This window comes from Zootoca vivipara, chromosome 13 (genome assembly GCF_963506605.1).
Source record: "Zootoca vivipara chromosome 13, rZooViv1.1, whole genome shotgun sequence".
NCBI classification, from domain to species: Eukaryota; Metazoa; Chordata; class Lepidosauria; order Squamata; family Lacertidae; genus Zootoca; species Zootoca vivipara.
The window spans coordinates 53,246,864-53,263,748 of NC_083288.1; the positions used below are offsets into that span (position 1 = coordinate 53,246,864).

The following is a 16,885-nucleotide window of genomic DNA, read 5'->3' on the forward strand; positions in this document are numbered from 1 at the left end:
CACACTCTAGCCATTAGAACAAAGAGCCCCTTTGCTACGGCTGCTCTGGGCGAGTGACAGCTGGCACTACTCTGGGGCACAGCTCAGGCCGCCTTGAGCTGCTTGGAGAAAAAGGTGGAATATAAAGGCAGGGAAACAAATAAATGCGGACAGGGACTGAAGGAATGAATGGGGGGGTGGGGGGGTGTCGGCATGCTACCAAGGAATCGGGGGCAACTGGCAGGCCCCCAGCTGGCTCCAGCCCCGCCAGCTGAAATGCCAGGCGATCTCCGTCCTTGGTGCAGCAATCAGCGACCCAGACATGGGATGCCTTGGGCACGCTCTGTTACAGCAGATTCCACTACGCAGCAAAAGTATCGTAGCCAGAAAGAGCGAGACTGTGGTGGCATATTTACAAGGAGTTTATTTAGCGCAAGCGAGAACAAAAGGAAAACATGTCCGATCTCCTTCATGTCCAAGCAAAATGGAAAGCTATACACAAAACGGAAGTTCCAGCATGCAATACTGGTGTGTGTTACACAGACGCAACGGGGGGGGGGTGTTCCCTTCACCTACCTAACTTCACCTCTGCGTTCTCGGTGAGGAGGACATTCTGGCCCTTGATGTCTCGGTGGATCACCTTGTGTGCATGGAGGTGGGCAAGCCCCTGCAGGGAGAGAGAAGACAGGTGTGAGGAGGGGGTCCCTGGTGCCCTGGCCAGGACACAGCTTCCACAGCACACACACAGGGCTGCCCAGAGGCAGCCCCCCACCCTCCTCCTCCTCCAGCGGAGCTGCTGCCCTGCCCACCCACCCTGAGGATCTCCCGGCAGATGTAGGCGATGCAGTCCTCCTTCAGAGCGTTGCCTTTGGTGTTCTTCACCAGGTCTGTCACGGAGCCTGCGCCACAAAACTCCATCACCAGCTGCAGGAAGACAAAAGCCCAGAGCAGTTGGGGGGGGGAGAGAAGCTCTGAAGCCCTCCAGGCAGGGGCGGGCAAAGGGGATGCACCCTATGGCATCCCTCCTCTCTCCCCCCAAGATCTCCCTTGACCAACATCCCAAAGACCCCACTTGAGCTCTTTGGTCTGCAGAACTGGCCCTGTTGCAGGGTGTGATATAATCCCTGTTCGGAAGAACTTGATATTTTAGTGCAGCAGCACCCACGGACTTTGCCTCTTGATATCAGGCAGGCGCCTTCGCTGTACCCCAAACATCCTGGTTTAGACAAGCCTGCCCAAACGTTCGGAAAGCCGGCATGGGCTTCAATCTGTTTTTGGCCTATTGCTAATTTTAACTTTTCGAAAGCCTTAAATTATTGCTATTAATTGTTTAGTGAAAATTTCACTGTTTTATCTGTTTTTGTAAACTGCCTTGAGGTGGGCTTTTTTTGGGGGGGGGGGAGTTGCAATCAAGCGGTGAAAATATATCATGAAATGAATAGCTACCCACCCAAACACACCTGATAATTTTATTGTTTTATCTTTTTTGTAAATTTCCTTTTTAGGGTTTAAATAATAATAATTTATTATCTATATGCCGCTCATCAGACTGGCAGTCACTCTGGGGAGAACAGAACAGGCCAGACACAGCCCTGCAGATGCAAGGGTTTCCCAAGGGGGTCTTGGGCCCCAGCAGACACCCCCCAACTCCACCCCCTGAGCCTCACTCCCCCTTCTCCTTACCCAGAGCTGGTCGTCGTTCCCAGGGGGACTCTTCTTAATGAAGGCCCCGTAGTAAGTGGCAATGTTGCGGTGGTGAGAGTACTTCTTCAGCATGTTGATCTCTTGCTTGATCTCTTCCTCTTCGTCCTTTTTTTGTGGGAGGGGAGGGAGAGGGGGTGTCAAGAGGAGGCCAGAGCCGTCGCCACCCCCCCTCCCCACTCAGAATTATTTCGAGGACAGCCACCCTTTGCTAGGGCTGCTGCCAGGGCAGGCGTGGTCGTCTCCTGGTCCAGGTGGTGCCCATCGAAGCTGCGTTGCCTGCGCCTTCCCCCCAGCTGGCAGCCTGGCCGGGAAATGGGGCAGGGGAGAGGCCAACCAAGCATGGCCCAGGCCCCGTCCTGCTGTACTGTACCTCCGTGACGTCCATGACTTTGATAGCGGCCAACTGCCCAGTCTTGACATGGCGACCCTGAGAAGGAGAGAGAAGAGAAGAGGAGGCAATGTCAACATGGGCCTCTTTGGGTTGTTCTGCTTTTAGACTGCAAGCACCTGGGGGGCAGAGACCTGATTGGATTTGGCTGGGAAGCGTGGATAGCCCTAAGCACTTGGGGTGGTGGTGTGTGTGTTTGTGACACGCTTCACTCCCGAGATCCTTGCAGCACAGGCCCAGCAGAGGGAGCCAGAGGCCTGGCCAAGCTAAGTCCCTCTGCCTGATCAGGAACCCCCCCCCCCAATGGAGGGGCTTAAAAGGATGGCTGTCTGGAAAGCAAGCCTTAAGAGGAACAGTTGAGGGAGTTGGGGATGCTTAGCCTGGGAAAGGGGAGACGGAGAGATGACAGGATGGTCTTCTTCAAATGTCTCAAGGGCTGCCCCATGGAAGAGGGAGCAAGCTTGTTTCCTGCTGCCCCAGAGGGGAGGATCCGAACCAACGGATTCAATTGGCAAGAAAGGTGATTCCGACTAAACCTTAGGAGAAACTTTCTGAAGGCAAGAGCTGTGCAACGGCGCAACGGACTCCCCCCCGGAGGTGGCAGTCTCTTCTTCAGTGGATGCTTTTAAGCAAAGGTGGGGCGGCCACCTGTCAAGGATTCATTAGCTGTGATGCCTGCATGGCAGGTGGTTGGACTAGATGACCCCTGGGAGTCCTTTACGACTCCACAATTCTAGGAGTCTCAAACTGTGCGTTTTGCCCCGCAAGCTCAGCCATTGTAGGTCAGGGGGAGACACAAATTGCCGGCCAGAGGGCAAGACATGACCACATGACTGCTAAATGCAGGGGGGTGGGGCTAGATAAGCTCAATCTCATCAGGCTTGGGGGGGGGGTCTCTGGTTCCAAATCCCCCTCAGCCACAAAGCTTGCAGGGTGAATTTGATCCACTTAAGCATCTCTGTTGGTTGTTGAGAGGATAAAGCGGGGGAGGGGGGCATTGCACATAAGGAACCCGAGAAGCAGCCTTGTGCTGAGTCAGACTCTTGCTCTGCACTGTCTACACTGGCTGGCAGCAGCTACACCATGGGGCTTCAAACAGGGGGCCTCTCCCAGCCCTGCCAGGAGATGCCGCCATTGGGGAGTGAACCTGGGACCTTCTGCATGCCAAGCAGTCAGAGGCAGCAATGCTTCAGAGTACCAGAATCATAAGAGCCAGCTGTTTTATTGCTGCCTCGCCGGGTTGTCTTTTGCCTGGGTCCTTGCATGCAGGTCCCCCCCACAGGCTACTGTTCAGCCCCTGTGAGCCACGGGGCGATGGACCAAATGGGCCACCGGCCTGAGCCAGCAAATTCCTCTTATAGACTTACGCTCTGCCAACTGAGCGGTACTGCCCCAAGTTGCATAAGATGAGGGGGCAGGAAAAGAGACCGATCTTGAAGACAACAGACAGCAAGCTAGGGGGAGGGAGGGGGTGCAGGTCATGGGGCAGGAGCCTGCAATGACCCCCGTGATCCTGAGCACCAACGGGCAACTTTGAGGGCAGGTCAGAGACCCACAGAGCAGAAGGGCCCATCAAAGTACCCAGATCTTCACCAGTAGCAGAAGGGACAGTGGGGTGGGGGAAACAGGGGAGCCAAGCTCAATAAAACATGGGGGGGGAGGTAAGCCACACCCCACATAAGATAGGGTGCACACGCGCTATTTGAAGGACGATGCCTATACATTTTGGGGGGCTAATAGTTTACGGGGGGGCAAAGGGACCTCAGGGCCTAGGGGCTGGCCCCTTTGCAGGGGAAGAATCATAGAATTGTAGAGTTGGAAGGGATCCCAAGGGTCATCCAGTCTAACCCCCTGCAATGCAGAAATAAAGCTCCCCCCCCACCACTCCACCAGCTTCTGTAGCTTACTGCCCTGCTAGGACCTTTCACCACATCCACAAACACCCTACAGGCCTCCTCCACACCCCGCATGTGTTTGCATCCTCCATGGCCCCCCATCCAGTCCCACTAGCGTCTCCTCCATCGCCATGCGGGGGCTATTTGAGCACTATTGGGGGCTGGGGAGAAGGACAGGGAGAGCTGCGAAGCGTTTCTGCAAAGCCTCTCCCTCTCCCCCCCCCCACTTCCCCGCTTGCCCTCAGCCATGTGCTGGCATTGTCTGTGGTGCCATGCAGCCTCACGCGTGGGCAGCTGTTGCCTGGCAACCGCCTCCCTCTTCCTTTCAGAGTGGCACTGAAAAAGCCTCTCTTCTCTCCCCCCACCCTCCCCAAATAAAATAAAAATCACTGCTGTGCGAACAGAATGATCTGGTACACCCTCTGAGCCTCTCCTGGGCATGGAGAGAGGGGGAGGCGGAAGAGGAGGAGGCCAGTTGGCAATGCCTCACCTGCTGCTACCCAAGGGCCAGGTGACCCAGGAGGACGGCAGCCTTGGCTTAAGTTTTGGGAGAGAAGTGGGGAATCGCCACCACGTCCTGGCTTAGTTTGCAAAGGAGTGCCTGGCTTTTCCTGTTTCAAAACTCAGGGTGGGAAGAGAGAGAATGAAGATATTTTGCCCCAGCAAATGGCAGGGTTCTCCAGGTGGAGGATCTTGGGGGGGGGGAGTGTCTGTGCAAAACCTCTTTGAAGGCGGGGATGGGGCTACGTCTGCCAGAAGCACCACCTGTCCTCTCTGCTTCCAGACAGCCTGACTGAAGCCCACCCACCCACCCCTCGCACAGACACACACACACCCCTTCCTAGAAAACAGGTTTGCCATCAAAGGGAGAGATCAGCATTGCCAAGATCACAGCCAGACTCCCTTCCCCAACTTGTCAGGCGGTGTGTTCAAAGGGAAAGGCATGGCAAGGTGGGGGAGGGAGGGGAGGGGAGGGGCAGCCTCCGTCTCCCACCGACTCCCCCCCACTCCTTGTCTCTGCTTTTGACAAGGCCTTCCTGCCCTGATGGAGGGGAGGGGGCCCAAGGCAACAAGCAGTTTGCTCTCCCGCTCTTGTCCCTCGAGGTGTTCGTGTGTGTGTGTGTGTGTGTGTGTACACAGAAGGCCTGAATTCGAGAAACTGGGGTGGGGAGCTTGCAGAGGGAAAACGTGCAGACTGCTGGTTCCCATAGGAACAAGGATGGAGCGACTGCAGAGACAGCGAGGCTGCATTGCTCAGGAGAGAAGCTCTGCAAGCCTGGAAAAGGGACCTCTTCACACCCAGCCTCCCAGTCCCACCCTAGGACCAGCTCAGCAGTGAGGGGAAAGCCCTCCGCACACGCTCAAAAGCACTCTCGCTAAGCCTGAATGCAGGAAACAGGCCTGGGGGCCCCATCCCCACCGCTCCCTCTTGTGAACTTTGGCTGCAGGGCTGATATAGGGAAGGGGGGAGAAGAAAGGGCCCTGCCCCACAGGGGTGGGTGTCAACCAAAGGGCCCTTCTGAGTCCTTCCCACTTGGGCTACGTGACAATTTGAAGGTGCCAAGTCCTAAGCACCCCCTGGAGGCAGGTAAGGATGCTTAAAAGAGCCAGCGGTGCGATGCAGCAGCAAAAAAGGCAAATGCCATTCTAGGCTGCGTCCACAGAATTCTGGTGTTTAGATCAAGGGAAGGAATAGTGCCACTCTGTTCTGCCGTGAATCGGCTGGGTATGCTTAGCCTTGGGAAAGAGGAGACAGGATAGCGATCTTCAAATATCTCAAGAGCTGTCCCATGGAAGAGGGGGGAAACTTGCTTCCAGAGGGTAGGACTCAAACCAGAGGCTTCAATATACAAGAAAGAAGATTCCGACGAAGCACCAGGAAGAACCTTCTGACAGTGGAACAGACTCCCACAAAAGGTTGTGGGTTCTCTTTCCTTGGAGCTTTAAAAGCAGAGGTTGGAGGGTCCCTCCCTGCTTACCTTGTACACCTGTCCATACGTTCCATTGCCGACCACCTCCACCAGTTCAAATATTCCAGCAGGATCCTGTAGAGGGAGAGGGGTGGGTGTGTTAAGATTCATTGCATATATTCAGATGCCAGGCAAAAACGTTCCTGTTTAACCAAACCTTTGGTTGATTGACATTCAATGCCCATTTAAAATGTGTGGGTTTTTTTTTGGAGGGGGGGGGGTTGTTAATTGGGTTGTTTTGTTTTGATTATGTATTTTGTGATTTTATATTGCAATTTTATCATGTGAACCGCCCAGAGACCTGTGGGGATAGGGAGGTATACAAATCTAAATAAATAAATAGATGGTGGTGATGTTCTTATGATACTTGTGCCTCACCTCAGCACGAGGCGGCAAGTGCTCCTGGGGAAATGGTTCAGAGGCCACTGCCCCCCTCCAGTGGGCACGTCGAGCCCTGCCACAGCTCTCCCCCCCCCCGCCCCCAAGAAGGCAGCTGCCCTGGGCCCAGCGCCACACCTCTGGGACCCTTGCAGGACCGCCCCCTCCTATCTGGGCTATGGGCCGTCACGTGGCAACAGCCACACTCCGACAGTGGGCCACATCCCTGGAGGCCAGTATTAATAGCTTCTCATTAGGGTGTGACAGAGAGAGAGATCTGCAAGGAAGAGCCGCTTCCGTCTCTGAGGGCCAGAGCCATATCTGAGAAAAGAGCTTCGGCCGAGACGCCTTGAGGAAGGTGCACCTAAAAGGGGAAACTGGCGCCATTCCTCCTTCTCCACTGAAGACATACACAGGCAGCAGCAGCAGCAATGAGGGGAAGGAGGACCTCCCTCCGCCTAGAGGAGCCAAGTTCCTGCCTCCCCCTGCAGAGGCTTAGGAACATGAGAAGAGCCTGCGGGATCAGGCCCATGGCCCGCCTGGTGCAGCATCCTGTTCTCACAGGGGCCAGGCAGGTGCCCTTAAGGCAAAGCACAAGAGCCTGCCGTTTCCAGAAAGTGGGATTCAGAGGCATGCGCTGCCTCTTGACCCGCGTACCCAAACTAAGGCGCGTGGGCCGGAATGCGGCCCAATCGCCTTCTAAATCCGGCCTGCAGATGGTCCGGGAATCAGCATGTTTTTACATGAGTAGAATGTGTCCTTTTATTTAAAATGAATCTCTGGGTTATTTGTGGGGCATAGGAATTCGTTCATTTTTTTTTCCGCCCCCCCCCCACAAGGTCTGAGGGATAGTGGACCGGCCCCCTGCTGAAAAAGTTTGCTGACCCCTTCTCTTGACAGTGGAGGAGGAGCCTAGCTGTCCTGGCTAGTAGCTTCCTCCTCCTCCTCCTCCTCCTCCTCCTCCTCCTCCTCCTCCTCCTCCTCCTCTCTGTCTCATCCTCTTTGAAAGCCTTCCAAGCTGCTGCCTGTTCCTGTGGAAGTGAGTTCCCTAGTTTAACTCTGCGCTGTGTGATGGAGGACTTCCTTTTATCTGTCCTGAAACTTCCACTATTCAGCTTCATTGGGTGCCCACAAGTTCTGGCATTATGAGAGGGGGAGAAGAATAGTTTTAAATAAATTTAATAATAATTTCGTTATTTGTACCCTGCCCGTCTGTCCGGATTGCCCCAGAAAAAACCTTTCTCTATCCACTTTCTCCCTGCTATGGGATGGGGGGGGGTACTGTTTTGTTATTTCTGCTTTAACTATGTATTCGTGCTTTTATCTTGTGAGTCACCCTAACACCTTTTGACGGTATAAGGAATATAATTTAAAATAAAAATAAAAATGCCATGCACAGTTTCATACACTTCTATCTTGCTGCCCCTTACTTGCCCTCCCTCTAAGCTAAAGAGCCCCCCTTTGCTCAGTCATTTTGGTGGCCCTTTTCCGAGCCTTTTCCCCCTCTGCAAATGCCCTTTCCGAGGTGAGGCTTGGCGGGAGCTCAAGGGCCTTGCCAGCTCACGGTGGCCAGGCAGCCCTTTGCCAGGAGACCCCGAGCGAACACCCAGCCGAGGAGAGAGAGATCCGTGAGCTTCTTCAGCAAGAGGAGGCCGAAAGCCAGCCTGGAGAGGAGATCCCAGAGTGGGACACAGGCCAGGCCAGCCAGCAGCTGCTGGGTGCAATGGGATACCTTGACTGCGGCTGTCCTCCTCCTCCTCCTCCTCCTCTGGTTTCAGGAGTGCAGCAGCCCAGCAGCACCTGTGGCCGAGCGCCAGCCGCCTCCTTGGAAAGCAGATGGAGGGGGGGGGGCTGCTTCCGATGCCCAGGAGGACGGGGTAGGATTACAACCGGCTGAGGCACCAGGGAGAGGGTGCCTTGGTTTCCTCTTTGTGGAGAGACCTGCCTCACAAGCTTATTATTGCAAAGGTGAAGACAATCCCCGCCACTTCTGCCAATATTTACATACCGCCTAATAGGCAAAATTCCCAAGTGGTTTGCATGAAACACGTTAAGATCGTTTTTTAAAAAGAAGAAAAAAAAGGAACGTGAGAAGAGAGGCCTGCTGGACCCGGTGCAGCTTCCTGTCCTCACAGGGGCAGAACAGTTGCCTGCAGGAAACCCGCAAGCAGGATTCGAGCGCAAGAGCAACTCTCTCCCATCCTGTGGTTCCCACTAACTGGTGTTCAGAAGCATTTCTGCCTCCAGCTGTGGATGCAGAGCAGGGCCACTGTGGCTAGCAGCCCTCCATAGCTCCCTCCTCCTCCTCCTCCTCCTCCTCCTCCTCCTCCTCCTCCTCCTCCTCCTCCTCCTCCTCCATGAATTTGCCTAATCCTCTTTTAAAGCCATCCAAGTTGGTGGCCATCGCTGCTGTCTCTTGCAGGAGGGAGTTCTATAGCTTTTATGCAACATTTCAAACCAAAAATTGCAAAGAAAGACATCGGTTAAAAACAGAAGCCATCAATAAAACGTTCAGCCAAGTATCGATAAAGTATTGATAAATAAAAGAACAGAACACGCTTGCTAAGTTAGCTGGGTCTTCAGGGGGTGTTTAAAGCTGGCTAGCATTTCCCACCTCATGAGGGGCTCGTGGAAGGCTGCTTGGCCTTCTTGGTTGAGGCAAGTGAGAGGGCAACAAGAGCAGGAGTTAGTTCCGATTCCCAGTTGAAAAAATAAATCCAGTCCTGTGCTGTATTACAAGAACTGCAGGGTTTGAGAAGGGGACTGCCGCTGCCACCTTCCAAAGAACGAAAGTCGAAAAGTTTCCACCCCAGTGCAAAGTCTTCAGCGGCAACACAAGGTGAACCGAGCTGTTTCAAAATGTTCTGTGCCTGCTGCATCTGGGCCAGGTAGAAAACCCCCTCTCCTTCCATCCACAGGGGAACTGGAGCTAAGAAGCCCAAAATAGCAGCTGCAGAACCCTGCAAGGGGAGGACACAACCAGACTGATGTCCCCCAGGCATGTGTGCGTGAAAGGCATGTGTGGGTCCCTCTGAGGGTTTAGCACACACCTCCCTGCACCTCTGCGAGGGCTTAACACCCCTCCCCAATACACCTGCCATTGTAGCATCTTATCTAACGCTAGAACCCAGGGACTGCCAATATGGATCATGCCCATGGCCCACCTAGTCCAGCATCCTGTTCTCACAGGGCCCAACCAGCAGGATTCAAGCACAAGAGCAACTCTCCCCTCCTGTGGTTTCAGGCGACTGGTCTTCAGAAGCACTGATGCCTCAGACGGCGGAGGCTGAGCAGAGCCATCATGGCTGGTAGACTTCCATGGCCCTCTCCTCTCTTCGTTCAAGGCTGCTGAGTGCTGGAGTAGTTCAGACAGATAGAAGAAACTCCTTCTTCGCACAGCGCAAAGTTATGCTATGGAACTCCCTCCCACTGGAGGCAGGGGTGGCCAACCACCTGGATGGCTTTAAAAGAGGGTGGAACAAATCCATGGAGGGGGAGAGGGCCATCAATGGCTACCGGGGGGGGGGGAGGGGAGAGAGAGAGACACACACACACACACACACACACACAGAGAGAGAGAGAGAGAGAGAGAGAGAGAGAGAGAGAGAGACAGAGAGAGAGAGACAACAATGCTTCTGAATTCCAGTGGCAGGAAATCACAGGAGGGGAGAATTGCTCTTGTGCTCCGCAACTGCTTGAGAGTTTCCCATCCTGCGAGAACAGGATGCTGGACTAGAGGAGCCACCGGCTTGACCCAGCAAGCTCATCTTGCACTCTTTAGAGTCCACCACCCACCAGCTCAAGAACCAAGCCGTGCTATTTTTCCACCCGACACCCACATCCACGTCGCACACCCAGTCCAAGGTACAGACATCCTCCTGGAGGCTTGCCGGACCGAGTCTCCCAATTGAGGGAAGAGGCGCCCCAGTTAAAGGCGCTGCTTTTATTTCACTGCGTGCCAAGATTTCCTGTGGCACAGAAGGCTAGGAGACGAGGCCACGAATCTGCAAATCTACCTCTACCCTGCCCCAGTTTCCAACCAAGGAGGACCAGGAAACTGGGTTGCTGGGAGGTGCAGAAGGCAGCCCCTTTTCAAGAAACGAAAAGCTTTCCGGAAAAAAAGAAGAAGCAATGAGTTCCACAAGTTAACTTGGCACTGTGTGAAGCCCAAGTATTCCCCCCCCCAGGCCAGGCATGTCTCCCCTTTCTTCACAGAGGTTCTAAGTGGGTCCTGGCTTTCAGCCCACACCCCCTTCCCAGCATTCCTTGCTCCAAGGACTCCCTCTCACATTGGGGAACGAGCCAGTCGCCTTCCGTTTCTCTTGGGGGTGGGTGGGCCTCTAACCCCCACCTCCCTTCTTCCCCAGCCTGCCAAATCCAGCGCGTGTCTCCTGGTTGTGGGCCCCTGCCCCCCGCAGGACAAAGAGACCCTTTTCTGAGCCGGCTCTCAGCCCCCCTCCTGCCCTCCCAGCAAAGTCCGTCACAAGGCTTGACTTGGGAAGGAAGCCAGAAGCAGCAAATCTCTCAGGCCACCTGCCATCAACGCCAACTCCCCCCCCCCAGGAACTCAGGACTCCGGGGTCTCTTGGTTGTGGGAGGCGGGGGGGGGGAGGTGCCACCCAGTCAGGGGGCACAATCTGCATAGGAAAAGGGAAGTGAGTGGTTTGTGTGGGGCACACCTGTTGGAAGTGTGGGGGGAGCAGAGGCAGGACAAGGCATTTGCTCCCTTTGGGGGTCAGAGGAGGGGGTGTGTGGGAGGCGAGACAATGGGGGGGGAAGGCACCACAATGCTTCTTGGCACTTGGGAGGGAGTTTTGGGGGGGCGGCTGTGAGTCAGGCGGCGGGGAGAGGCAGAAAGGGAGAAAATGGACGAGCAGAAACAGCCGCCCACTGGCACAGCTCTCTCCACAGGCCCTGCCCACGCCATGCGCCAGGAGGAGGAGGAGGAAGCTCCCTGCGGCATCAGCAGCCGCCCTCACCTGGAAACCAGAACTAAGCCTGCTTGTGACACAGAGGAAAATCAATCAAAAAAGCCTCAACTTGCAGGTGACACAGCAACTGCTCATGAAAAGCAGCACAGCAGCACCCACCCCCCAAAAACAGTGACCCAAGGGAGGGGCTGTCTGAAACTGGTGGTGACCAACACCCCCACCCACCCACCCACCCACCGCAACCCTTCAGATCCTGCGAAATGGGCACATTTTCCCCGGCAGATCTCCAGCCGTGCACAACCTCCAGGGTGAGGGTCAGGCAGCACCTCTGAGCCCCAGAGCAAGAGTGGGGCATGGGGCGGGGCGGGGGGGAGACCATAGCCGTTGCGCCCAGGACACCCACTCGTGGGCTTCCCATTGGGGCATCTGCAAGGAACAGGATGCTGGACTGGGTGGACCCCCCTCCCTCCACACTTTGGTCTGATCCAGCTGCTGAACTCCTCCTATTTATTTATTGTTGACTTGTTGCATTTATACGCCACCTTTCTCTCCATGGAGCTCAAGACAGCTTACAAGGTTCTCTGCCCTCCTCAAGGAATCCCAGCAACAACCCTGTGAGGTAGGCTAGACCAAGAGGGGCAGTGACTGGCTCACAAGGTCACAACCAGGGAGTGCCATGGCAGCTCTAGTGGGGATTTGAACCCTGGTCTTAAGCCTGATGTTGCTCCCTCCCGATTTGGCCAAGAGGCACATTTTAGGGTGGTCTTCCTCTGCGGCAGCTCAGGGTCTCCTGTTCCCCTGCCAATGCCCAGCTCCTCCCTCTCTTCTACTCTCCCCCCACTGCACACTGCCAGGGTCTCCCTCGCCCTGCTTCCTGGTGTTAACTGCAGGGGGGTGAGCGGGGGGCGGGGTGGGAGAAGCGCTGCCCCAGTGCTCTGCTCAGAGATTTCCCCGTCTGCCTTTTAATTACAAATCACCTGCTGGTTGCCGGCTTGTAATCAGGTTAGGCAAAGACCCCTAAGCCGATTTGTGGGGATGGCGAAGGAGCCAGCTCCTGCTGACAAGCTGCAGGTCTGAGCCAGGGGGTGGCTTCTCTCCGCTCTTGGTGTGGCAAGGCACACATGCACGCACACACACCCCTCCCAGAGGTGCTGGGCGAAGTTGGCTCTGGTGGGGAGAAGGGGTGCCGCCCCCCCCTCAAGGGGGTTATAACATCCACAGCGCAGGATGAGCAGTGACTGTCAGAGGATGGAAAGCAGCAGGGAGGCTGGAGGGGAAGAGGGTGGCATTTAGGTCTCTCATCTCCATGTGTAAACATCCCAGAAGCCCACCTAGCACTGAGAACGTAAGGCAAGCTGACTGGATCAGGCCATAGGCTCATCTTGGCCAGCATCCTCTGTTCTTACAGTGGCCAACCTGAGGCCTCGACTGGGAATCCCACAAGAAGGATGGCAGCACAAGAGCCACTCTCCCTCCTTCTCGTGGTTTCCAGCAACTGGAACACTGAAGCATCAACTGCACGGCCTTCATCAGGGCCAGGGGGGGCCATCGAAAGCCCTCTGCTCCTCCATGGTTTTGTTCTCTTTTAAAGCCATGAAGGTTGGCAGCCATCGCTGCCTCCTGCGGCAGCAAGTTCCACAGTTAAACTACATGAAGAGGTATTCCTTTTCCTATGCCACCAGCGCTGCCCATGTTCTGCATCCACCTCAGAGAGGATCACGAGAAGCTTCCTCTACAGAACTGGACAGGCGGGCAGCTCACCTTAAGGCCTACCTGGTGCCTTCCAGGTGCTCTGCACCACAAGTCCCATCAGCCGCCACCCAGCAGGGCTGGCAAAGGCTGCTTTAAGATAAGCTGTCCAGCCCTGGCAACCCCAGAGATAATCACAGGGCTGCAGAGCTGGAAGGGACCTCCGGGGGCTGTCTAGGCCACCCCTCTGCAATGCAGGAATGAAGAATACCTGGCAGGTGGCCACCCGACCCCTGCTCAAAAACCTACAAGGAAGGAGAGCCCCCCCCTAAGGGAGCCACAGCTTCATACCCAGCCTGGCTTGGACCCAGCAGCCTCAGGCCAGGCCAGCATCCTCTTTAACATCCGCACCAAGTGACGGGGCCTGTTCCCCGTGCTCAGACACATTGGAGGGAAGCTGCAGGCTGAGCAAGAGACTGCGCCAAGAGCCCCCCCCCCACCGAAGAGGCAGAGAGGCGGCTCCCACCCAGCTGCCTCCTCAGTCTCCATGGCAGCCTTCCTGAATTAGATGCAGCTTTGCCTGCTTCCCTGCCTGCCTCCAGCTCAGCCTGTTCCGATGGATCGCAGGGAGGAGGAGGAGTGGCCCCCAGGCAGCCCCTCTTGGACCTACCACCACCAGACAGACCCTTGGTCTTGGTCCATCTCGGACAGTGCTGCCTACACTGACTGGCAACAGTGGCTGTCCTGGGTCTCAGGCAGAGGGGAGTCTCTCCCAGCCCTACCTGCAGATGCCGTCAGGGATTGAACCTGCGACCACCTGCATTCAAAGCAGGTGCTCTGCCATTGAGCTACAGCCCCTCCTGTTCTGCCAGGGCACAAGCTCATGTCCAACCCCAACCCCACCCCGAAAGGGGTGTCATTTGCTGCGTTAACCGACAGAAGCCCTGGCAGGTGCGGCCCCTGGCCCTCAGTTCCAGGCTCTAGGCGCAAGGAGAGCACCTAGGTCGCATCGCGAGCCCCACACCACACTTTGGACAAACGGCACGCTTCCCACGGGTGCCATTATTTCACAGAGTGTCACCTTCTGGGTTCCTGCAAGCGTGAATGTGGGTCCATCCCCCGAGATTAGGCAACGAGAAAAGGGAGAAGAGGAATAAGAAGGCGGGGGGGGGGGAGAGCAGTGCATGCAGGAGAGAAATTGGAGCAGCCTGGCCTACGATCAACAGCTTTGCCAACAAGACGCCAACCCACCCTCCTTCTCCTGTGCCACATCCAATCCAGCTCCACACAGGGGTAGGGTGGGGATTTCTCCCAGAAGCCTCTGCAATTCTCCAGCCCTCCACCCCATTTCCTGCCAGCAGACAGGAAAGTCCTAGGTTCCCTGGCACCTAACAGACATTTGACTATAGGAACATAAGGAGAGAGCCTGCAGGCCCAGGCCAAAAAGGGCCTGTCTAGTCCAGCATCCTGTTCTCACAGTGGCCATCCATGGGATCATAGAATTGTAGCGAGGGAAGCAATCCCAAGGATCCTCTAGTCTAACCCCTTGCAATCCTGCCTTGGGTGGGCTCAAACCACCAACCTTCTGGTTAACAGCCAGAGACACTGACCCATTGCGCCACAATGTGGGGCACCCACAGATGGAAATGAACACAAGAACACTCTCCCCTCCTGTGGCTTCCAGCAACTGGCATTATGAGTATTTTGCCACTGCCTGGCACTGGACTAGACTGGCAACTGAAAATCTAACCCTGACATTGGGCTTGGGAGGGGGAGGAGAAAAGGCATTTGTGGGAAGAGCCATACGGTAGCTCAGTGATACAGCATGAGACTCTGAAGTTTAGGCGGCAAGTTCGAGCCCCACAATGGGCAAAAGATTCCTGCATTGCAGGGGGTTGGAATAGATGACCCTCAGGGTCACTACCCACTCTATGATTCTAAAAACAGATTAAAACCTGCATGAGCTTTCTAAACATCTTCTTTGCGTGCAGGATGTCCCAGGACCAATACCCAGAGGCATGGCCAGGCAGGCCTGGAAAAGATTCTCTGCCTGAAACTCTGGCCAGCCGCTGTTGCCAGTCAGTGTAGGCAATGCTGAGCTGGATGGAGAAAGGGTCTGACTCGGTTTTAAGGCCGCTTCCTGTGTTCCTCTCTGGACCAGGAACTTGGGAGGACACAACCCCTGCAGTCTGGTCATGCCACTCCCCACGACACTCCCACCAACGGATTCTGCAGCCCACTAGCCGGAAACTCCCTTAGCTTCAGACAGTACAGAAAACGAAGGGCTCCAACCATCTCTCCCCCCCCCTTCTGAGGTGCATCCCCACCCCCACCCACCGGCACAAGGAGTTGAGGATTTTAAAGCCAAGGTTGGATGGCCACCTGTCAGGGATGCTTTAGCTGAGGTTCCTGCATTGCAGGGGGTTGGACTGGGTGACCCTAGGATTCTATTATTCTTTCCTAAAGCATAGCTGTTGGCTGGATGCAGGCAAAAGGCAACTTGTTCCCAGTTTCATATGGTCCAGAGGAACACACGGCAGGAGGCCTCCCTACAGGGCTGTTGGCTCAGTGCCCGAGTCACAGACTTTGCCCTCCCCTCCTCCTCCCCTGTGGGCCTCTAGGAAGGACTTTGCCTCCTGCTTGGCACTGGCGGCAGGACGTTCCTCCTGGCCTTTCCGGGCATCCCCTCTGCAAAGAGAAAGCCCTTTGGAGAAAGCCCTTGAAGGAAGCGAGCTCCGTTGCTGCAGCAGCACTCTCTTCCCTCACCACCACCAAGCCAGGGCGTGACATTTCCACAGCGGTCTCCGCGGCAGGAGGTAGCCAGGCGCCAGGCCCCTCCCCAGACAGGCACTTGCACTCCCTATTAATTCATTGCACAGACGTCCCCGGGGGACACTTGAAGGCGAACTGCAGTGGCGGAGCTCGTGACCCTGGAGGGAAGAGGGGGCTGGATAGTTACACCACCACCTCCAATTCCCCCACAGGATGTACCACCTCAGCTTCCAGGACACAGAAAAAGCACAGCCACTGGTCTAAAAAGAAAACACCCACCAAGCACAAGGGGGACATATGATTCCTTTGAGGATGCGCTGAACCCAGCTTGTCCTTGCCTCCAAGAGAGGGTGGCAAGGACACCTCTGAGACCTGTGAGTGTTTATCCATGCGCACAGCAACACCTAAGGCAGGCACCCCCAAACTCGTCCCCTCCAGATGTTTTGGGACTACAACTCCCATCATCCTTAGCTAACAACACCAGTGGTCAGGGATGATGGGGATTGTAGTCCCCAAACATCTGGCGGGCTGAGTTTGAGGGTGCCTGACCTAAGGTGTCAGGTGCTGAGCTTGGGCCCACTGTGGCCTGGACGCGGCAGCCACAGCCCAGGATTCTTAGAGTCCCACGCTGGGTGAAGAGTCCTGCATTGCAGAGGGTTGGACTAGATGACACTCAAGGTCCCTTCCAACCCCACAAGTCTGTGATCTGGTGTGCGATTCACAGCCAGAGGACAATGCCAAACTCTGCCAACGCACCGATTCACGCCATCCAATTCCTGCACAGTCCCTTTGCCCTCCAAAGTTTCGCCAGACAGTGCATGGATAAACTCAGGAGGGGAGCAGAGAAGGGTGGGGGGCAACCCTGGCTGGGCACCTGGACCAGCAGGAGGAGGAATCACCCCTTCCCAGTGACTTTGCGGGACTTTTCAGACCTGAGGCAGCCCAAACTCTCCTCCCGGTCAAGGTGCCTCCTAGGCAGAGTGACAAGCTGGGAGGAAGCCCTAAGGTGCAGACGAGAGCAGCAGGAAGAGCTTCCCTTTTCTTAGAATCAAAGAACTGCAGAGCTGGAAGTGACCCAAAGGGGCATCTAGACCAACCCCTTTCAGCAAAGACAGCTGTGAGGAGAGAACCTCAAATAAACCTAGCCCAGCATCCTGTTCCCACAGTGGCCGGCCAGGT

At 55.7% G+C, this 16,885-nt stretch overlaps 1 protein-coding gene and 1 non-coding gene across 10 annotated transcripts in view; both read right to left on the reverse strand.

Moving 5' to 3' along the window:
• Positions 1-16,885, reverse strand: part of MINK1 (misshapen like kinase 1) — a 53,633-nt gene that overhangs the window by 28,822 nt on the left and 7,926 nt on the right. For all 9 annotated transcript variants that reach the window (XM_035134508.2, XM_035134504.2, XM_035134507.2 and 6 more), the window contains exons 2-6: positions 5,946-6,011; positions 2,054-2,110; positions 1,663-1,788; positions 793-903; positions 556-646 (exon numbers count right to left, since the gene is read on the reverse strand). In XM_035134508.2, coding sequence (XP_034990399.2) covers positions 556-646; positions 793-903; positions 1,663-1,788; positions 2,054-2,110; positions 5,946-6,011 — 451 coding nt within the window. The remainder of the gene's footprint in view (positions 1-555; positions 647-792; positions 904-1,662; positions 1,789-2,053; positions 2,111-5,945; positions 6,012-16,885) is intronic.
• TRNAS-UGA (transfer RNA serine (anticodon UGA)) lies at positions 13,721-13,792 on the reverse strand. Its single transcript has one exon. It is a non-coding gene; the product is annotated as a tRNA-Ser (tRNA).